At 35.5% G+C, this 18,537-nt stretch overlaps 3 protein-coding genes across 5 annotated transcripts; 1 reads left to right on the top strand and 2 right to left on the bottom strand.

The window, feature by feature from the left end:
* Positions 1 to 4: 4 nt before the first annotated feature.
* LOC113668901 (uncharacterized) lies at positions 5 to 2,770 on the top strand. Its single transcript, XM_027184876.2, has 4 exons — positions 5 to 127; positions 371 to 525; positions 940 to 1,052; positions 1,198 to 2,770. Exons 1-4 carry the CDS (start codon positions 123 to 125, stop codon positions 1,408 to 1,410), a joined length of 486 nt encoding a protein of 161 aa, XP_027040677.2. The 5' UTR covers positions 5 to 122; the 3' UTR covers positions 1,411 to 2,770.
* Positions 1,399 to 11,007, bottom strand: LOC113668896 (uncharacterized). Its single transcript, XM_027184870.2, has 19 exons — positions 10,633 to 11,007; positions 8,982 to 9,674; positions 8,478 to 8,592; positions 7,945 to 8,069; positions 7,710 to 7,759; positions 7,321 to 7,381; positions 6,811 to 6,946; positions 6,232 to 6,420; positions 5,747 to 5,781; positions 5,499 to 5,574; positions 5,284 to 5,357; positions 4,829 to 4,922; positions 4,238 to 4,299; positions 3,985 to 4,111; positions 3,605 to 3,738; positions 3,329 to 3,382; positions 3,123 to 3,239; positions 2,816 to 2,938; positions 1,399 to 2,515 (listed from the first exon to the last, which is right to left on the bottom strand). Exons 2-19 carry the CDS (start codon positions 9,654 to 9,656, stop codon positions 2,318 to 2,320), a joined length of 2,445 nt encoding a protein of 814 aa, XP_027040671.2. The 5' UTR covers positions 9,657 to 9,674; positions 10,633 to 11,007; the 3' UTR covers positions 1,399 to 2,317.
* Positions 11,008 to 11,975: 968 nt separating this feature from the next.
* LOC113668898 (inositol oxygenase) lies at positions 11,976 to 17,780 on the bottom strand. Of its 3 annotated transcripts, none has more exons than XM_027184873.2 (7): positions 17,630 to 17,780; positions 16,280 to 16,474; positions 14,855 to 15,192; positions 14,600 to 14,667; positions 14,071 to 14,120; positions 13,205 to 13,317; positions 11,976 to 12,675 (listed from the first exon to the last, which is right to left on the bottom strand). In XM_027184873.2, the coding sequence occupies exons 1-7, from the start codon at positions 17,651 to 17,653 to the stop codon at positions 12,567 to 12,569; spliced, it is 897 nt and encodes a 298-aa protein (XP_027040674.2). In that variant the 5' UTR covers positions 17,654 to 17,780; the 3' UTR covers positions 11,976 to 12,566. The 3 variants fall into 3 exon arrangements, with proteins under 3 accessions (XP_027040674.2, XP_089046664.1, XP_089046663.1); XM_089190538.1 differs by lacking the exon at positions 17,630 to 17,780 and adding an exon at positions 17,159 to 17,476; XM_089190537.1 differs by lacking the exon at positions 17,630 to 17,780 and adding an exon at positions 17,219 to 17,472.
* Between the last annotated feature and the right edge of the window lie 757 nt (positions 17,781 to 18,537).

The raw sequence follows: 18,537 nt of genomic DNA, 5'->3' as shown, positions 1-18,537 counted from the left end.
CCGCCGAGGGTGTCGGAAGACCTGGGTGCCAATGTTTTTCATCATGGCGGACGAATCATTGGCAGACAATTAAACGTAGTTTACGCTTTTAGCCGCTCTGTCTCAGGAATCTAAGTGCGAGGATGAGGTAAGAATAAGAAACAAGTTTGTTTTATTATTAAAATATCGAGGCACTTTAGTCTTTTCACCGGTGACAACGTTATGCGATATAAACTTAATCATAGAGGAGTTCTTTACTTGATGGAGGTCTCTTATCTAGACATAATGTTGTGTTGAATACTGCTGATGCTCCCAAAACGTATAGATAACTATTAAGCATAAATTTTTCGTTGCCATCTTTTTTATTTTTTTATTTATTTTTGTTTTTCAGTGACTGGATTGAGCATGGCTTCCATATCTATCAAGTACAATTAAACACGAAGAACAGAAGGAAGTTTCGTCAGGTTGCCAGAGATACTTGTGGAGAATCAATGGAGCCACAAGACGACGACTTGGTGATGTTTGGAGAGAAACTGGACGAAAAAGGCACGATAAGACCTAATATAACTTTATTTGTTAGAACAGAAAGCTTGAACTGCTGTTAATTCAGTGGCACGTCACGAGACCTTATTCGTACCAAGGTGAAAACTCCTATATACTTGCGCTCTTTTATTCGTGGCAAACTTGAATTACTTTTGGCTGGAACAGTTACTTTGTCTGGCCATCTTTTCTCTCATGTGTGGTCTCTTTTTCTCTGCCACGCTGGTTCACAGAACTCGTATTTTGTTATACTGTTATACTCTCCCACTGATGTAGCACCACAGTGTTTTTTAGAATCTTGCCCTCTTTATCCAGATCTTCAGCGAACCTTGAATTTAGTACTTCACCACAAGTGATGACCTTGAAAAAATGGTGATTAGACCATTTGTAAAGCAGGATGTTTGTGTTTCTCCCTTTTAGATCCAGTTGTCTGTGTAATCTGTGCCAAACTGGCAAAGGATAGTGTTGAAGATACAGCAAATGAACATTATTTCCACTGGATTAACTTTATTTTTGTCAAAGGAAAATTCCAAGTAAGAAAAATTTAGTTCCCATTTAACCATGTCTCCAACATACTGGTATTCTATATTGCTTTCGGTCATATCAAGGATGATTGCAGGTCTCCAAGAAGTGGCTACTAGGCAAGTTATTTTAATTGATATGGGTTTAATTTTACAGGGACAAGGTTTTGGTGGGAAAATGTTAAGTGCAATGGAACAAGAACTCAGGCAAAGAAGATTAAGACCAATAAGACTTGAAAGTGCAGTCAAGGCCGTGAACTTCTTTAAAACACAAAATTACAAAGAAATTGGAGAGCCAATGAATTGTGTCTGTTCTGGCTCAGCCTTATTTAGAACATTACAAAGAATGGAGAAATTCTCAAAGATGTAACTCTTTTTATTAAAAGTCCGCACTCTTATTATGTGCAGATTGTGGTATGCTCCCTTGAGATGCTGGCAACATCAGGGAAAACACTTATCAGAGTAATTTATATCATGGCCAATTGATGAGACATACCCTAAGCTATCAAATATTTGTGCTCATACAAATGCATTCTATTAGGTGGATTTGAAAGAAAATTAGTGAAGTAAACAAGATGGCACAGGCAACAACTGAACCCTTCCAGATGTAGCAAGGGAGAGTCTGGATTATGCTGCCTTGTTCCCCACTGATGACTTATGACAATAAATTTTCCACAGAGCCGATTATTTATCATTATTTCCTAATAAAAAACAATATTCTGCATTTACGTACTAACAGTGTAACATTTCAATTAATGTGACCTTATGGAATGACCTAAAGGAATGACACCAGCACTATCCTACAGTGAACCTGCACACTTAGTCCTGAGTTACATTATTCTTCTAAGTTTAAGTATTAAACAACCAATAAGTTTTTGAATAAAAAATAACTTCAAAAATTAATGTCTTACAGGTATCAGAGGCAAAACACAGATCACAGCACAACTACTAATTAATGACTCTGAATCAGTGATCGGTTATGCTCCCTCTAAATATTGACCTTTATATTTTCGTAACAATAATAGTCGCAGTGTAGAAATATGGTCAATAGTTGTCTAACAGAAGCATTAATTAAGTTTTGTACAAATTGGGTTACACAATAGCACAGAGATCCTTCCCAGCAATACTCTTGGTCAGTTGGGTGTTTGGAGCTGTTTGTCCTACACTTAGGACAACTACTTTTCACTACTTTTTTATTGTTGTATGTCTAAAATGTTTGCTGTTAAAAAAGATCACAGAAGAAACAACAAGATTCTAGTTGAACTGTAAAAGTTTAACTAGGATTCTTCCTCTTCATCAATGGGAGGTTCGCCTGTCTCCAAATGATCTGGGTCAAAACCCTCAACATCTACTACAGAGGCACCTTGGGATGTACTCAGCTGTCGCAACACAAGTTTCTTGTAAACACCTTCACTAGCCAGCAAGTCCTCGTGGGTACCTCGCTCAACAATCTGGCCTTTATCAATGACCAATACCTGTAGAAAAGGTTAACAGTTTATCTTTATAAGGAATGGAAATTGCCTAACAAATTGTGTTCCAAAACAGATGTTTGCTTGTGGATTCTCAATACAAAAGGGTATATTTCCTTGTTCCTAAAGGATTTGAAGGAATAAGCTAAAATGAAAATTTTTTTTCATCAAGTGGGTATCTCAATCTGATGAAGACACTAAAAATTGTACATAATTTGTACTGTATAAAGTAAAATCATTAAAAGAAAGAAATATCTTCAAGTAGAGTTCAAACCAAGGTTTTTAAAACATTCTTTTAAAACAAACCTGGTCAGCATTGCGCACAGTAGACAACCTATGTGCTATTACTAGAACTGTTCTGTTCTTCATGGCCCGATCAATTGCTTCCTTCACAAAATGTTCACTTTCAGCATCCAAAGCACTTGTTGCCTAAAAAGATGATTCAAAATGGAAATCCACAGCAGTTATTTTCCTGGGATTACACAAAGTATATGCTTGCATAACTTTTGCAAATAACAAGCAAAACATTTCAGGAACATAGCATGGCAATGTCCTTTCCTCCTTTCTACTCTTAATAGGGAAAAAATTGAACAATCCTCAAAGCAAGACATACCTCATCCAGTAGGAGAATATCAGGGTTCATCAGAAGAGCTCTTGCAATAGCTACCCGCTGCTTTTGACCTCCGGACAACTTCACACCACGCTCACCAACCTGAGTCTGATATCCTTCCTATGGTTTAATTGAACAATCCATTACTATGATGTTTGTTTTACATTTATAAATATTCTGATCAACTGAGTGAGTGAGTGGTATATTACCTCAAATGCTGCGATAAAGGCATGAGCATTAGCTTGCCTTGCAACTTCCTCTATCTATGGACAGAGAGAGGAAAGATAATAAAACATAGTAGTAATTCACAAGCAAGCAATTCTATTTCACTGCCCACATTGGATGGTTTAACTTCAGCAGCCACCCTATGCCTTCAGGTGAGCATTATGCCACAAGTTTCTGTTAGAGATCTGTAGGGTATAGTTGAGGCAGCTAATATAAAGATACTTGATATGAAAGACACCTTGATATAATAGTGTACCAACCTCTTCTAAAGTGGCATCACGTCCATAAGCAATATTACCAGCTATAGTTGTGGCAAACAAAACTGGTTCCTGGCTTACAAGGGCAATCTTGCGTCTCATCCAAAACAGGTCCAGTTCAGCCAAGTTTGTTCCTCCTATGACATGATCAAGAACAAGTTTGACTCCAAATTTTTTTTTTAACAATAAAACAAACAAGCCCTTGAATTATACAAGCCCTCCAAAATTTTTGAGAGCTGACCAGAACAATGTGCAGACATGGCTGTTATCTGATGGTGTACAGTTCAGTGTTGCAAACTACAAGATCTTTAATCAGTAAAACCATCTTCCTCATCACTAGTGAGAGGCAGAAAGTCCATCAAAGGACAATATTTAACACCAACCAATGGTGATGATGCCTGACTTTGGATCATAGAACCTCTCAATTAGGCTTATCACTGTTGACTTTCCACCACCAGAAGGTCCAACAAGTGCCACAGTCTGACCAGGTCTTAGTTGAAATGACATCTCCTGACAAATGTGAAGTCACAAAATGTATTTATAATCAGTTTTCAATAGGTTTTCAGATGCTTAATAACACACAGGTTCACTTCTAAGGAAATCTTGGTATTTTTCTCAAAATAGTGATGACTTTACCTTGAGAACATCAGTATCTGGTCTTGATGGGTAAGCAAAGCAGACTTCTTGAAACTGGATTGCTTCAAGGAAAAAAAGTTTTAAAAAAATTCTGGACAGTGACTATCATTACAAATGGAACTTAGTTTATGAGAGGATTTTTAGGAAATTTACTTCAAAACAAAGCTTTAACTAACCCTCAATAGACAATTCAACTTAAAATGTATCAACTGACGAATAGGAATAAACCATACCATGAACAAGCAAAAAAGTATAGATGGAAATGTCATCAAAATAAAAATCCTCTTCTGTGATTAACATTCTGTTGTTAACAAATTCATTTCTCCTACCCCTCTGAGAACCAGTTGAATGAAACAAGTGCAAAAATCTAGACTTAATATGGCACCTGGTGGGAATTTGAAGATCATTAAGGCTTGCATTTTCTTTCAAGGTTTGTGCTCTTTTTTTCGTGTGTGTTTATTTCTAATTTTTCTTTTGGATTATTAATGACATTCAATTAATTTTCATCAGTGAATCAGCATTATGTTCCAGCAGGACAATCACTTTTAGTTGAAAATATTAGTAAATACATGCCTCACACTTGACACTTACTTTGATTAACAGAGTGAAGTTTTTGTCCTCCTTCCACATTTATAGCAGGTAAGCGATCCATCAGCTGAAACATGCGCACTGATGCACCAACAGCCTGAAAAAACAAATTCTATGAAGGTTAAGAAATTCCATTAATGAGTTGTGCCAATGTTAATTCAACTGAAGTTGCCCTACATTTTTCAGATCATCACAATAATGAAAAAAAATTGAATAAGAAGTGAAATAGAAACTGAAAATTTAAATAGAATTCAGCTACACTTTTTCCACTTTAAACAATTTTTCTTTAATTGCAGTGGCCCCTTGGGCATCTAAGGCTACCAGCAATGGTAGAATGGAAATGCTGCATGTGTGCATTGTCTCTATGAAATGCAATCAGGGTTAACCCAAAGGGCAACACAACAATAGACTGGAGGGGGAAGGGGAAATGGTTTAAATTTGAACTAGTCTAGACCAACCTGCATAAAGTCTCCATACAGAGATGAGAGGAAGGCAAATGCCATGGCCACATTTAAAGTGTACAGCATAAATGCTTGGAAACAATAAGATGAATATTCATATTGTTATTAATGATGACCAATTATAATTGCCAAATTAATTAATTAGTTTGGTATTCATAGTGAGGAGTAAATAACCCAATCATGTCCTTAAAATTAATTTTCAATTAATTTACCTGTTAAAATTCCAACATTAAGTTCACCATGATTGACTAGATTACCACCATACCACAAGACCAACACAACAGCACCCTAACATGTAAATTACAAACAATCAGCAGTCGATATAAACAATAATTACAACTGAAAAATGTTTTTCCTCCTTAGGGAATGTGTAATAAAACTTGAAAAACAGAATGATTCCTAAGATATGAAAGACATAAAAGAAGCTTACACAAGCACAGTTCTACTTCAAGTAACAAACCTGACCAATAATACCAATGACACCTTGAAATAAACCTGCAGGTAAAATAGAATATTGAATGTTAAAAAAAGCATCACTGACAGTGACTCTCCTTGACTTACAAAGAAAATTCTCGTTATACAGAAGTAGGCAAGATCAAAAAATGGTCTGGATTTATTTGATTCCCGATTTTTACCCAGAATGGATACAAAAATCAACTATTTACCCAAACTACTAATTATAAATAATAATTTCTATCCTCGTAGTTGTTGTACTGACCAAAAAGGTATACCTCTATGATGTTTCATTGCTTCTCATTTCTCCATTGCAAAATAAACAAAACTTTCTAGTCTTCTCAAAAGAAAATCCATTCTTGACTATTACCCTTACAACAAGGGGCTTATAGACTGAAGCAACTTAAAAGCAGATTTTGTAAAAATAAGTAAATAAATAATAAAAAAAACTAAAACTGTCTCATCATGCAAAAAAGAAAAACCATCCTGTACCTGAAAAAAGGGCAAGTTTCGCTCCAACTTTGTAACTCTTATCAATATCGGTCCCATAGTTTCCCATGGCTTTACGCTCTTGAGAGAATGATCGCACTGTACGTATGTTCCCAATTGATTCTTCTGCAGTAGCAGAAGCTGCGGCTAACTCATCTTGAAATTTCTTCCTTAATCTTTGTACATAACTTCCTAAATCACCAGGAAACAATTATAGTGCCACTTTCAACAATTTCCAATGATGAGGAAACAAATTGTTCAAAGCTTCCCAGTTTTACTAGGGATCTAGAATTTTACCTACTTCACAGTTGAAAGAGAAAAGTAACCATTTTTAGAACTGAACTGGAATGGAGCGAAACAGGGTAGGGTTTTCTCCATAGCTAAACCTCATTTTCCAACCAGAAGGGTAGTTTTCTGTCTCACAAACTAGCACAAAGTGACACCGTTATAGACATATTACGTTAAAAATGAACTTTTTTTGACCAGCAAGCTTTTCAAATCAATCATCAGTTTCCTTTTCAGAAGGTACTCAGTATTCCTTAGGCAATAACAATTAAAAGTTTCATAACTCAGCTAACCCACCATATTGCTGAGCACCAATTCCCACAATGGGAACAACAGATATAAGAACTGCAGTCAACTTGGCACTCAGAGTAAACATAAAAACCAAGGAGCCAATGATCTGGAATATGTACCGCAGTAACATGGAGACATTCACCTTCAAAAAAAATGAACACAATCATTCAATAACTCTATTTTCTTCATCTGCATTATATTTCCTTGCAAAAATTTATCAGTTCACATATTACTACCTTCAGTTAGTAACTGAAAATAAGAGGAAAGGTCCTATGGTAGAAATGTGACCTATTGATTGATTGCTAACATTCTGACTGAGAAATTCCTGACAAAGATGTCCCTAGTAGATAACTTTATTTTAATCTTGAAATTGATTTGGAGAAATTGAGTTTATTAATGAATGAATCATAATCAATGGAACAAAAGCAGGTCAGAGCTTTATAGGGTTTGTGTGAATATATATTTCATAACATTAAGCAACAAAAAAAGTCCAAATAAACCAGTTACACCACTCACTGTTAGGGCATTTTGAATGACTTGAGTATCTGATGACAGTCGGTTGATAAGTTCACCAGTCCTATGAGCACACAGTCAGGAAAATGACTCTCAATCAATCAGTGTATTATCTTAATTCATTGAATGTTTTACCAAATTCACCAATGAAATTGGTCCTTATACTAAATTAATGTTACTCTAATTTATTTATTGTTACAATTAAAAGAAAGATGGTCCCTCAATCAGTCTGTTAATGAAGGAGGTGAGGAGTGAATCAAATAATCTTATCAATGAATTTATTATTTACACTGGGCAAATTAAAATATCAACTGAGTTAATAACTCGAGTTATTTTTTATCTTGTTCCACACATCATTTCGTTATTTATAAGAAACTAAATGTTTTTCTTACCGGTTATTGTCAAAAAATGCCACTTCTTGACACATAATAGCATTAAACAGCTGAGTAAAGAAATTAGATAAGAATTTCAGGTTAAACATGAAATTAAAACACAGGCATTGATACTTTCCTTAGTATGTGCAAAGTACTTGACATGTAAAGAAAACTGAAAATCCAACCAACTTTAGATTGATTGATTGCAGTTATTACAAGTAATGTTCTAAATTATGTAAAGAAAGATTCTTGCCTTCTTTCTTATCCTAGCCACAAGCCGCTGACCAGCTAAGGTAAAGAGCCAAGCTCTTACCAAAGCAGCAAATGCACCACCAAGGTAGACAAGGGCAAGGATCATGATGGTCTCATTTAAATGCTCTGTGATGAAAAAGAAATTCACAACATTGACATACTGGTTATGACATTGTTATATTCTTACCATATAACTACTATGGTTTACTTTGCAGCCAGCAGCTCCCAGCTACGGGTCAAGTAGATCAAGGCTCCTCCACTGGGTAACCTCAGGGTAACAGGAGCAGCTATTTAAACTTTAGAATGGCTACTGTTTGTTTGTCAGCTTATTTTGTTTCCCATCTGACTGTTCTGCCTGCTAATGGCAAACTGACCCTAAACCCTAACCCTGATCCTCACCCAACCCTCCTTATTCCCTCTCCCTCTGGATAAATTAATGCTGAACATAGACAAATCTCCAATAATCTGCTATTGTGAACCATTTTCATAAAAGTATTCCTCAAATGTTAACTATATACATCACCATTCACTTACTCATGCCTTTCTCTGTTGCTGCCTGAATTACTTTACCAAAAAAGAAAGGAGCTGCAATTTGCGCCCCACTGGATGCCAACAAAGCCAAAGATGCTATCAACAGTAACAGAAGTTCCTGTAAATTAACAAATGCATGTAAGTTTGGAAAACAAAACGGGAGCTTGTAAATATGAAAATTACTGACATCATATTTTATTACCTTTAGTATTTCTGAATAAAACTCTGATGAACACCATGCACATATCACCCTGACATGTGTTTTTATATCCTTTTCAATATATTTAAATTTGGTTAGAATTATGAATAATTTTACACAACAAAACCAACTTCATTGAGTTGTTAACTCATTCATGCCAAAGAAATTAACATGAACATGTTACGCAAAGTCTAAATGTCCTTAAAGGACCAGCCAGCAAAAGTAAATTGCTAGATATTTCACCAAAAAAAGTTTCTTGAATGAATACATTAAAAAGAAATGTTTACAAAATCAACTAAAACACTTACTGGTTTGGCCAGAGTCATCAATCTTCCTAAATTGACCTTTGGCTTCCTTTTGGCTTCAGTATCATTAGGAGTATGAAGAATTCGCAGCAATTTCAGTCGTCTCATAGCAACAAAACTACTGAGTGCAAACACAGTTTCCAAGAAGGAAAATGCGACAGCACTTATGACCAGGGCAAAGTAAGTTGGATGGAGTTTATGCTCTTTCTGTGATCTTACTTTATAAATAAGAACACCTTTTGTTACACTGTAAGCAAGAGACCCGAGACTCAAAAAAATTGCAAGAAAATGGCACCAGCATTTCCTTGATGCAAGTTTTCTGTCATAAGGGTAATCAATCTGCTTCATGGACAATTTTTCTAACCAGTGATAAGAAAAGAAGAGAATGCTGCACTTCACAAATGCTATTGCCGCCAAGTCAAACACCGAGTCTTTTATCTTGAATTGCATCACATTGTCCTCCAAGTACCCATTGTCTCCACCACAAAGCCACAGTGCAACAGAGGACACCAAGTCAGTAAATAACAACACCTGAACCAGGATTGTAAAACGACATGCTGGTAATGTGTAATATCCAGTGTTCATGACACCTTCTTCTCCATTGGATTGGGCCACAGACACACCAACAGAATCCTGTATATGTGCATAACGTTTACTTTCAGAATGTCTATGATCCATCTTGAAATAAAACTTGACCTTGACAGAAATAAAATAGAAAAGACCCTGATATATTGAATACAATTTATTTATCAAAAGTATTAAAGAGCGTGCAGCTGAGTGAATCCAAATGTACTTTCTGCATAAGTATCTCTTAACCCTTTCACTCCCAGATCACATTAGTAATTCTCCTAACTGTCTGACATACAAATCTTATAATGTTAGTTTAGAGAATTTAGTATGGGATCAACTAAGTATCTCCAAATCGATATTTTCCTTTTTTTCTCATCACTTGTTTGGTTGATACTGTATTGATATTGTAAGAAGAAATTCTGTCTTGGTCACTAATGGGAGTTAAAGGGTTAACAATGGATGGTGATCAACATGTCTGTTTATTCTGCATGAATCCACAGCAAAAGGCACCAATTGTTCCCGCATTTGTTACAATTTTTAAATGAATGGCCCAAAGCCTTCTCTGGATAATGTGTTCAACTAGTAATCTCACTAACCTAGCAGTAAATTTTTCACCTGATAGTTGATCAATTTATGAGTTTCAGAGTCGCTACTAATGAGTTTTGTGTTGGACTTACACCTGGGGTGCCAGATAATTATATTACGTAAGAAATAGCTAGATCTGTATATAACGAACCACCAATCAAGTCATAATGCATATGTGCACACAGTACAATATGTGCTAAAGAGTGAGTTTTGCTCTACATCTGATAAACTCAATAACAATTGAATTATGCAAGGCAAGTTACCAGCTCACACTCCACAAATATTGTAGCATAATCAAATATATAATAATATGCATCTATCTACTCGCTCTAAGCAAATCCCACAGACCTATCATTCGGATAAAAACTGAATCATCAGTAAATTGGAAACCAAATATCTCCATCGTGCATGTATAGCAGTGACAGTGCAAGGTCCAACAAAGCCGGGTGGAAAATTATAATACTACAAACATAGTTCACGCACAGTAAGACAAACTCACTTGTAAAGCGAACGCGAAAGAAACTTTCCCCTTGTTCGGCAGTCTTGTCAAAAACTGCGTAAAGTTTTCGCGATGTCAGCAAATTTTGGAATTGTAGCTTAAATTTAAGTATTGTGTTATGAATGATGTCGACTATACTTGAAAATCTGCTGAATAAACAATATAAATCCTAACCGTGCACCAAATAAATGCAACAATGTGGCACAAGTCTTTCTCGGCCTGATGAGTGGGGAATGGGGAGAATCACATATCTCTGTTCTTTCCCTCTTAGCTTGTTGAGTGGAAAGTAAGTTGGTCCATCATTAAAATCATTGCTTGTTATTTCTTTGCAGAACCAACAACAAGTAATCTCTGCATTATGGTCATGCATATATCACATGTTAGTGGATCTAAGGCTGATGATACGACCGAGTGGTAAATCATAAGGTACCCATACGGTGATAGCAACGAAGAGGTGGCAAAAAAAAAAAACAAAAACAAAAACAAAAGATCTTCTGGGTAAAACAATAGCTCAGCAAGTGTGTTTTGAAACTATTAGTTTTCTTAGTCGTCCTTTAAAAATCAACAATGTGAAATCACCAAAATCTGTTTAGTCTGAAAGTGGATAACTCGACGGCAAACTATTCTAACTAAAAAAAAAATTAATTTTGTTAATCGCTATTTTCCTTGGCGTTTTCGTCCTGCCTGCTCAACGCCTATTATAATTCGACTTGACTCAGAGAAAACGCTCTCAACACAGTGGCAATACTGGGATTGCAAGGCTGGTAAGTAAACAAAAAATGAAGACATATCGATGAATTATAGGGATTACGTTACCAAGAGACTGTGGTGCTGCGTCGATAGGGGAGCACAACAAGATAATTTGATTTTAACAACTGAGTTGATGATGTAAATAGGCCACCGTAAAGAGTAAGCTTCCTCTTTATGGTGGCCTATTTTAACTGTCAACTCAGTTGATAAAACCAAATTATCTTGTATTGCATGTGATTCATTGAAGTTTTCAAAAGGAAACGAAAGTTTTTTCAAGGACTAATTGCCACGATATCATTGCAAATTTGAGAATATACATTCCTATAAGGAGAGTGGTGTCAAACGTTAACATATGGCCCCCTGAAAGAGGAGAGAGAAAAGGTGCAGCTAATATCGCCAGATCCTTGAATTTACCGAAAAATTTACCATTTATACTTGTGAGTTTTTGTCCAACACTAAAAACATTCCTTAAGAAATGTAAAACTGCTTGATTCTCTTGAAAAAGTTAAAGCTAAAGGAAGTAATTTAGGTTGGCAACGCAAAACATGGTAACTGTCATTATTTCAACAATGCAAGACACATTCCTCTGGTAATTTCTTTAACAGTAATTCTTTATTAAAAGAAAGCCCTACACCCTTGGATAGTTTACTTCAGTGACAATGGTACAAAAGATACTACAAAAAAAAGACCACAGAACTGTAAATATACCTAACTTCAAAAGCCTCTCAACTGTACTTCTACTTCTGAAATATGAGATTATCTAAACTTAAAGTTACACACACTGCCTCATTCATTCATTCATTCACTCATTCGCTCACACGCATTAATATGGTCAAAACTTGACGAAAGCATAAAGCAACAAAGTATAACAATATGTTAAACCTACACAATACTTGGCTCTGTCCACAAGGCATCACTCATTGATTTAATAATTACATTCTGATTTTTAATGACTTTCCAGATTATAGTGTAAGTCTTTCCACAGCTTTCCAGTGATTGAAATGTCTCCTTCTCGAAGCCTTATTATTATATCATTGCCCGTACCAATTTAATTGATATTTCTGGTCCACACTTGACAAACATACATGCTTTGGGGTTTGAGAAAAATTGTTCATTATTTAGATGAAGCATTGCTTTTCAAATTAAAACTTTTAGTTGATTATTGTGTATCAGACATGTTTCATTCACCAGGATAGCTCTCCTGGGCAGTACTTGGCTATCAATTCCTCATAGTATGGTGTTACAGCCTCCACATCTGGTATAGCATCAGACTTTGAGTACAGGTCAAATTTGCTACAAAATAATTTGACACCACAAATTAAGGTGAAAATATGTTTTTGATTGAAAACAAACATAAAGAACCCCTGTATCATAAGGAAATTAATCTTGCAAGTTGGAAATGTGTATTCTACTGAATCTAAGCATAATGAACCCTTATGCCATGAAGAATCTACTGCAAGTAAGACATACTTTTTGGGTTAATATAGACAGAAAGAGAGAGTAAATTTTGAGCTTGGTTTTTGACTGAATACCAATATTATTATCTCATGGGTGGTTGTTGTATTTTCACCCTTCATAGAACATGTGCTTGTTGATTGATGCCTAATGGACAGCTTTTTCAAGGTGGCATAATGTAAAAAAATGCTATCCTGTAAAGTGCACTCTATTTATCAGTATGCTGAATGAGGAGACAGCTCTTCTAATGTCCTTAGTTGTCATGTGAATGTTGTGATTATGTTGAGCTAAATAATAAGTATCAGGAAAAAACAATGTAAATGGTTTACAAATGCTACCAATCACCATCAAACTGATTAATACTCACTTGAACTCTTTCACCCATTTCAACATTCCCATATCTTCCTTGTTACAAAGGTAATTATAATCTCCATTGCAATGCCAAGGATAGAATGAATGATACCTTATCATATACAGTCCCTGCAAAGAACATGTGCATAGTATCAAGCTGAAGCACATATTGCATTTGTCAAAAATTATCAAATCTTTAACTTAATTAGAGCACTGGTAAGTTAACTTATGATAAGTCACTGTGAATTAATGAGAGCCTTGTACAGGCCAGTCAGTTAATGTTACAGTTGTAAATGATTTCTCTCTGAATCACTAACTGACATAATTTTCATTGCCATGCTACCTTCAAAAAGAAAAAAAAACTTAAAATGAAAATGGATCTTCCCCTGGAAACATTTCACAAACCATCCATATTAATATCTTATAATAAGAACTCTAGTAATATCTAAGTATAAGTACCTGAAAATATAATTTTAAGAATAAAAAGTAATTTCCTAAATGTTGCCAGTAACCACTTATTATGTAACCTTCATTTACATGTTCATAACATAAACTATACTATCAATGGTAGCAGGCTGTTATGTTATCTGATTTATGTGCCACATGTTGGAGTCACATGAATTGGTCCATCATCTTTGTCACAAGGTTGTCATAAACTTGCCCCAATCCTTTTACCTTCAAGATCTAGATTTAAAATTCTCTTTTCTGTCTGTCATTCGTTTCTTATAATTTTAGCCTGAGAACTTGTAGGGTGAAAACATTTCACCCCTGTGTGTGAGAGGATTAAGTTTGACATGTGGAAATCATTAAAAAATCATTATATTTCATCTTTGAGTTTCACAAGGAAGCAGTCAGTGTGCTGCCCCATTTTTTCCCTCTAACCTCTTTGGGAAGCTTGCAATTGTTTCCAGTTAACACCTGATACATGTACTCTACAAAGGAAAAAAACAAGGTTAGGAGCTTTGACATTCTAATATTTAACTTCTACTAATAGGTAATCAACACTTGAATAGTCCATATTCTAGAAACAGGATCATTGTAAATGATGTTAGTTTTTAACTTCAACTCCTCTTAAGTTTTAAAATATATCATCAGTATACCTGAAAAGTTTGGATTTTGATATAACCTATACAAACACAACAGTGTTAAATGTCCCATTTCGTTGATTTATTTGTAGATATCACACATCTTGCCTTCAGTTTTCCTTTCAAATATGCTTTTTAATCATTTGACTTACTTCATCTTGAATAAAGATCACTTTAGGTCATGTTAATTGTTGTATTAAGTTATCTTATACAGGTTTTTGTCATTTATATCAAGAAGAGGTAGAAAACCTGGTCATTAATGTCTCCCTTGACCAACCTAAAATCATTATCAACAAATCTCCGAGCTAAAAAAAATAAATCCATACCATCATGTCCCCAAGACATTGTGATGTTGTCCAGACCACAGTTTGGTTGATAAATACCATATTTTGAGCTGAAAAATATTCAACAAAAACATACCTGCAGTTAAATGAAGACTGGATAAGTGAAAAAAGAGACGACTTTTACACATGTACAAGTTAAAGAAAATATTAGTGGGCAAGTTGTGTATTGTCTCATAAATGGGAGATAATTGTCACTACAATGCTAAATGTGCATCATATCATAGTTATCTTGCATACCTATACTCTGGAACTTTTGTGTCTGGATTGTTTGCGAATGTCTCAGGGAAGACTATGCTTTCTGAAAATTTGCAGCCAAGAGGGAAAGTATCTCCAACAACACAGTACTGAGGCTCTCCCCACAATGCCATAACTTTTCCCAAGTCATGAAGAAGACCAATCAAGTGAAACCAGTCTTTGTCTGGATGGGCAACACGAATACGCTCTGCAGTTTGAAAGGCATGTACTGAATTGGGTAAGTCTGTGTCTGGGTCACTCTCATCCACCAAAGCATCTAACATGTGCACAGCGTCCATGATGGTCATTTTAAACTTGTTCAGACAGCACCAATGCTCTTTCTAAACAGAACAAAATCAATATTCATCTATCACTCTCTCATTAGAACTCTTCTCATGCCTCTGTGGGCATATTTGATATCCAGAAAAGCAACAGACAAAATAACATCTTAATTATAAGACAAGAAGGAGTACCTTTGAATGCCAGCAACAATTGTTTCAAACTTTTTCAAAATACTGAGAGCCCCTATATTGCAATCTGATTGGTGCTAGCAAAATAATGTTAAAGTAATTCCTCAGTTTTGCACCCCACATCCTGTACTGTGCATAAAAATCTCATTTCCAAGAACATGGTATTGTTTTTCAATCCATGGACCATGTTAAGAGGTACAATGGTCTGTAGCTCTTGAGGTGACCTACATTTTTTATTGCATAATTTTGGATAACAAATTATCCCATTTAAATGGGGGAAATTTTAAAAAAATTCTTCAAAGGGAAAAAAAGATAAAGCTAAAAGCATGCAGGAAGTCTGTTACTTAAGGATGCTAATTACAACCTTGAAAGGAACAAATCAAAGAACATTTTGAGTCAATGTAGTTTAAATTTGTGTGATTTTCTCACGAATTATATATCAAATTGTTCCATGTGCTGGAGACTTTTTACCTAATTATCAAGTTTTTGTGTTACATTAAAAAATCTTGCTTCTAGCTGCAGCAAAATGTACCCTGAACTGATGTATGACACGCATGATTAGCACAAGTACAGGGCGGCATAAATGGGTAAGTTTGGCCCATCATATCTCTTAAACAAGCATGGTGACCTATCTTTTTATTGCAATTTTTGAAACAGATATTGGTAAGGAACATTCAAGGAAAGCTTTTAAAATTGATCTATACCTTTTTTTCTGAGGAATCACCTAAAAGCAAAACCTGATTGGTGTTACCAACAAACCCTACAACATTTTTTTTTTCAAAGAACATAACAATTATTTGAAATAAAATAAATATAATTCAAGAATGAAAAAAGTTATCCATTAGGTTTGAATGGCAATTCAATAATGCTATCAAAGATAGACAATCTAAGAAATGGGTGTTCATAGTTAAAGTAATTCAAGTTAATTCTTTTACAAGCAGCCTGTTCTTAAACTAACCTTTTCATTGACAAAAGTCATGGTTTGCTTTTCATGCATCATTCTGTATGTCATATGAACTTTGTCAGTTTGAAGGTTGACATTGTAATTGCGAAAATCTTCAACCGTCTTATCAGTTCTGGATATGATGAACTCGTTATATTCACTGTACTCCTCTTCTGGTCTATAGATCTGTGAAGGATCCAACAGTACTACCTACAGTGGGAAATTTAGAAATTAAATGTGTCCAATGGGACATAGTCAGGAAGTTAATTTACAAGGGGGAAGGTGTCATCCAAAATAGAGCATCTACATTTCAGATTTCCAGAGGTTGGCATCTCTGCCACAATTATAGCTCTCATAATCTTTAATTGTTGTGTGCTGGATACCTATCAGATAGTTTAGACCTGTGTAAATGGAAATAAGGTCTCCAAAGGACACAAAACGCAAACCTAATAAAAGTATTTTGTTAAATGCACAGAATTTTCTGATATATCTACAATAATAATTTGTGTCTGAAGGGATGTAATATATCTTTCTTGGGCAGTAATGGTTTGAACCCTCTTTTCAAATGTATTCTGTTGTCAGATCATTCAGAGATGATTACAAAACACAATCAACTTTTTCTTCAGAGTCTCTCAATCCTCCTGATGTTTCTCGCATAACTTTAGTTTATCAAACTTTTATTTCTAATCTGATACAATCAAGTTCACATGATGCCTTAAAAGTTGACCTTAACCACCACTCTCCTCTCGATGTTGATATGTTTCTTTTTTTTTTGGGTTAGTTGGTGAAATATCTTGTAACAAACAACGGCACACGGGAAGGAGTCAATGTTTCAACAATAGCGGCGATGACTGATTGTGATTCAAACCAGAAGTGAAGTCGGTTATATCTTGCCTGTTAGTTGTAAAGCTTAGTATGATTCTCGTCATCGACACTCTAACAATCAATTCTTGCCTGTTAGCTCAGTTGGTAGAGCGCTGTAATAGTATTGCAGAGGTCATGATTTCAAATCCCGTACAGGCCTGAATTTCGTTCAGGCCTTATTTAGTAGTGTTCATTACTGCGAAGATCGTTCGCATTTTCACGTCTGATAATCAAGTTTGATGGCTTAACTGTCTACTTTGTTGCGATACAGCAAACTTATATTATTAAGTTAACATGGAGGTTACTTTCTGCTGACTGTTAAGAACTGATCACCCAAATTGATTGTCCATCACGTACATGGTGATAGATTGTAATATATTAAGTCACAAAGGGGCCTCGGACCTGACCAGCATGCCAACTCAAAACGAATTTAAACGATCGAGAAGCGGGAGTTAGAACCAAAAATCAGTCATTGTACAACTTGAACAGGCTGTTACTTACGGATTCAGCTGGTTTTGGACGCATATTCTTTGCTAGTTCACACTACAATACTACACCGGCAATCGATAGATTCCGAAATAGTGTATTATGACGGACTTCCTGTAATAAATTTTGACGATTCTTTTTTTTTTTTTATTTTACGTAATTTACATTTGATTGGTTAAGGTGTCAATACCGGTGAAGCCGGTTCTGCGGTTTATTTTCGAAGCAACAGGAAATTAATTCCCCCTTAAATCACAGATTGTTGAAGCAATACACTGTCCTGGTCAGGAAGCTATTTCAAAGATCTGATAATCTAGGAATGGTTATCAGACCGAGAGTCGCCTACGTACTTCACTCACGTTTACTTGGGTTGTAACGCAGTCCCGACCAAATTGCGTGACAATGCAAACCCGTTTTTTAACTCGTGAGTTGCGCGCATGCGTAAGAGCGAGTTATAGATACGATGCGGGGAATGGCATTCGCTCGCTCGCTCGATTGGTTGATTCATGTAAACTTTTTTTAGATTTTAGGCTTTTGAGTGCATTTTATAGTTTTTGGCGAGCAATAAACAGACGAAATGGCGACCTTTGTTGCTAAGAATAGTGGTGGGGTGAAAAAGAAGCCAATGATAATCTTAAAAGAGTTTTTTTTTTCGTTTTAGTTTCAACAAGCGGCGCCAGCGACTGGCAGGCATGCAAGGATTCACACTGAAATAACAGAACAACCTTCGTTTTTCATAAAATTGTAATTTACAATCCTTGAACTTGAAAACAATCCGAAGATTCATTGAAAATATCACTTACTGCGAAGCGCTCGGAGTTTACAGATGTTCAAAAGCTTTTTCTGTTATAGCGTGAGATTGAGGACAAAATTGATCATTACGTTTCGTCGCGTGTGTTTTTCCTGTGTGAAGCAACATAAGATGC

Source organism: Pocillopora damicornis, chromosome 12, assembly GCF_964200805.1.
Source record: "Pocillopora damicornis chromosome 12, jaPocDami1.2, whole genome shotgun sequence".
NCBI lineage: Eukaryota > Metazoa > Cnidaria > Anthozoa > Scleractinia > Pocilloporidae > Pocillopora > Pocillopora damicornis.
Note: the sequence above shows the minus strand (reverse complement) of the source record. Positions and strands in the feature narration are given on the sequence as shown.